This window comes from Lampris incognitus, chromosome 19 (genome assembly GCF_029633865.1).
Source record: "Lampris incognitus isolate fLamInc1 chromosome 19, fLamInc1.hap2, whole genome shotgun sequence".
Lineage (NCBI taxonomy): Eukaryota > Metazoa > Chordata > Actinopteri > Lampriformes > Lampridae > Lampris > Lampris incognitus.
In genome coordinates, this window is record NC_079229.1 from 26,684,497 (window position 1) to 26,688,326 (window position 3,830).

A 3,830-nucleotide genomic window follows, 5' to 3' on the forward strand; every position below is an offset into this window, starting at 1 on the left:
CTCTCAGCTGCCGAGTGAATTTAAACACATTCACGCCCGTTACAATGGATTCCTCCTGCACGGCCCGAAGGGAAGTATACGCCACTTCTGCAAAGGAGGAAGGAGAGGATGGTTACAACATGTTGTAGATGTCAGGTGTGTTTGTTGTTTTTGAGGGTGGGGGGGGGGAGTGTCCAGGTACAACAGGTACACTTTGGTGAGTGGTGAACCGATGCTAGCTGGTAACAACTAGAAGGTCATCTAGTACAGTGGTCATATAGTACAGTATATAGTGAAATAAGAAGTAATTCGGTTTACAGTATGTTTGCAGTATAAATTGTCAGTTAGGATGCAAATAAGAAAAGAAAAAGTCATTTTGGCACAAGGTGGATAACAGAGTTTGTATCACACCAACACCAAATGAGCTCTTCAAGAGATTTTAAAGCTGGATTGTTATTTATTTTTTGTGGTCTACACTTCAGCGTGCACAGATCAAACCTTAAAAGTAGAGTCAGAAAGCAGCGCCGGTGTCACCGTAGTGACCCCGGGAAATGGGGCGACGCTAATTGGCAACATTAACCCCCAAGTAGACCCTCCGCGTCAGCCACATCGACGTTTTATTATTATACAACATCCAGCGTGAACAAAGCACATGAACGCATGTATACCTCTGGAACATGTTTCCTCTGAAGTGCTAAAAATGGAGTCTGAGGTCAGGGTGGTTGACCCCCTCGGAGAAGAACCTCTTCCTTTGAGAAAAAAAAAAAACCTCTATTTTTAAAACGGCACCCGCTTTCAGCTATAAATACATCTTAAATCATTCTGCGGGTCTCTGGTCTGTCACCGATAAATGTGATTACGGTGTGAGACAACGTCAAAGTGGGAGACCGACATGTACGTGACATAAATAGTTTTGACTTGCCATACGCCGTAATATCTGTTTTAGGTGCACAGGTTTCCAGAGACAACCCATCGGGTCGCTGCTGTTGTTTTCTTTGCCTCGTGCACGATGACGGGCAACTCTAAATCTGTAGGAGCCCAGCGGTGTCTGGCGAGAGTGCAGCAGACAGGCGGCCTGATATTCAAATGGCCCTGCCATTAATCAGGGGCGACTCCGAAACGTTGCTGGGCAGGATGTCCGGAGCAGAAAATGCGCTCCCTTGCTGGGAAAACATGGCGCCATGTGTAAATCAGACCCTGAGATTACCTCCCGTCCGTCCAGGCCAGGAAGCGGAGGGGTCAGAGTCCTCCTCTACGCGTAGACCCGCGGTCTGTTTCCAGGTGAGGCGAGCCGCTCATTCAGCAACACGTGGCGCGTGGAGGCCGAGAAGCTTTACACGCATGGCAGACGGCGACGTCGTGAGGACGACGCACTAAAAGGACAAAACAAGAAAAAGAGACAAGCGATACCTCTCTTATCCACCTTCCAACACGATCTCAATCATCTGATTGCTGAATGACGTAACTGCTGGTTAATGCCTCGTCAAGTCTGACCGGGGACATTTATTTCCTCTGACGTACACGGGGACACATTACATCTGAATACAGAAATGTTATTTGTAAATACATCCAATACCTAGTAGCTCTAGGAAGAGAAGATTTAACTCGTGTTGCCGTGCAGAGGTTGAAGAGAGGAGGTTGAACGAGAGAATACGAGTCTACTTTCCAAATTTTATTTTTTTTCAAAAGTGCAAAAGTATAAAACACTTACAGTATATACATATAATTAAAAATACTGACTGTACAATAGTTTATCATTAACAAAAAAAAATATTCAAAGTCCTGCACAGAGGAAAAAAAGGGGCATCGTTTAAGCCAGTGTTCAAATGTTGTAGAGCTTCTTCTCAGTTTTCAACATTGTCACATCCAAAGGTTTCTCCAACTGCACTCTCAGTGTCAACATTAATTCAAATATAAAAAGAGAGGGGAGAGAAAAACAAAAAAGGGGGAAAAATGTTGTTTGCCTCATTCATAATTGGAGACAAACATTTCGGGTCATTTTAGGGTCGTGTCATCGCGGCTGCAGCAAACGGGGCAGAGGTTAGGAGTTGTTGTTGTAGTTGCAGTAATACACAGCCGTGCTGGCGTCCGACAGAACCGATGATATGAGACTTTCGGGTCCCTGCATGCCGGTCTCGGGCAGGCCGTACGACAGGCCCGTCATGTCCGTGCGCGCCGAAGACGAGCTCAAATACTGTTCGAACTCGCTCCGGTCCACTTCGCCCAGCAGCTCCGAGTGGTGCATTTGCTCCACGCTGTCTGCCACGTGGGGGTGAGAGTCAGGAGGAGGGGAGAGCTGTCCCGCCCCGTGGCCCGGGTGCCGTTTGGGGTGGCCGGGGTTGCAGTGCTGGGTGTAGTACATGGCCAGGGGATTCGGGCATCCCATGTAAGAGGGGGGCAGTGGGGCGGAGGGCTGGGGCACCTGCTCGGGGACGGAGGTCAGGTGTCTGTGCAGGAGAGGGTTAGCGTGATGGTTAGCGTGGGGCTCCTGGGGCGGTGGGTACTCTGCCGCCTGCGAGTGGTAAGCGTACGCAGGCATCATATGGCAGTCCTCCTGGGAGTGTGGGGGGAAGAACATAGAGTCCGATTCCACGGCATCCAGTGGGGAGGTGTCGGGGGTGGGCAGGCTGTAGGGTTCATACGAGGCACCCCCGTGGCCCTGGGCGTCACGATAGTGGCTGAGAGACTGCGGGGGCATCTGGAAGCCGTGCTCGTGGTAGCCGAGTCCGAGGCTCTCCAGACACATTCGGCCATCGCCTGCCATCGACGAGGCCTGGTGGTCGGACACACCGTGGACTAGAAAGCCAGAGTCGAGTCGCTTAATCCTCTTCACCTGCTTCCTCCGCCTTGGCCGGTATTTGTAGTTGGGGTGATCCTGCATGTGCTGAACACGCAGCCGCTCAGCCTCCTCCACGAAGGGCCGCTTTTCATTCACAGGAAGAGCCTTCCATGATTTTCCTGGGGATCAAGAGCAGAGCGCACATCAGCTATATGCCATCAGATGGGTTCAAAAATAGCTCATTGCCATTTTAGGGGGTCCATGATTTCAAAATAACACCTCTAACCTAACGGAGGTTCAATAACTGATACAGAGCAACATAACACAATACCCAGTTGACATTAATACGACAGGGCCACATGAGTCTTATCTCTGGGGCCACCGAGGCATGATCATTTAACCATTATTTCATACAAACGAGAACAAAAGAGACTCAGCGTAATATAACATGCATGCTACAACTCTAAAATACAAAAAGTGAGATTATAAAGGTGACACTGAAATTCAATAACGTATCTAGTAGGAGTCTAACGCTTCAAATCCACATCTGGGTGCATATATGAGCCATAACTCTGCATTCCTGCACGTGGAAAACGAACCAAAACAACAATGATAATAACAATAAGAAGAAGAAGAAGAAGAAGAAGAAGAAGAACTCCTACCCAGCATTTTGCTCAGCTCCGCATTGTGCAGGTCCGGGTTTTGCTGGGCCAGTCTCTTGCGCTCATCCTTCGCCCACACCATGAACGCGTTCATGGGCCGCCGGATCCGCGGTTCACTCTTCCCGCGGTTCTGGTTACTCCCGGAGCTGGACGACGCGCACGGCTCGTTTTTCACTTTGGCCTCCCCGAGAGGACTGAGAGGGTCTGCCCACTGACAGTGTCCCATACCCGGCATCATGACTGACATGGTACACCTTGCCTGGGTCTGATCGTCGCTGGCGTAACCCGCATCGGGACTACTCATCTCTGTCCAGCTGCGGGGTATGGACAAATGAACCAGTGATAGTTGGCTTCGCAGGCAGGAAAAAGACCAAAAAAAAAAAAAAAAAAAAAAGAAAAAGAAAGAGAAA

General features: G+C 49.4%; 1 protein-coding gene across 1 annotated transcript in view; it reads right to left on the reverse strand.

The window, feature by feature from the left end:
• Nucleotides 1–1,612: 1,612 nt before the first annotated feature.
• The window catches only part of sox17 (SRY-box transcription factor 17), a 2,367-nt gene continuing 149 nt past the window's right edge, over nucleotides 1,613–3,830 (reverse strand). Inside the window, exons 1-2 of the mRNA XM_056299310.1 lie at nucleotides 3,421–3,830; nucleotides 1,613–2,937 (exon numbers count right to left, since the gene is read on the reverse strand). The exon at nucleotides 3,421–3,830 is cut by the window's right edge and continues 149 nt beyond it. Of these exons, the coding sequence (XP_056155285.1) occupies nucleotides 2,021–2,937; nucleotides 3,421–3,724 (1,221 nt within the window). The 5' untranslated portion in view covers nucleotides 3,725–3,830 and the 3' untranslated portion in view covers nucleotides 1,613–2,020. The remainder of the gene's footprint in view (nucleotides 2,938–3,420) is intronic.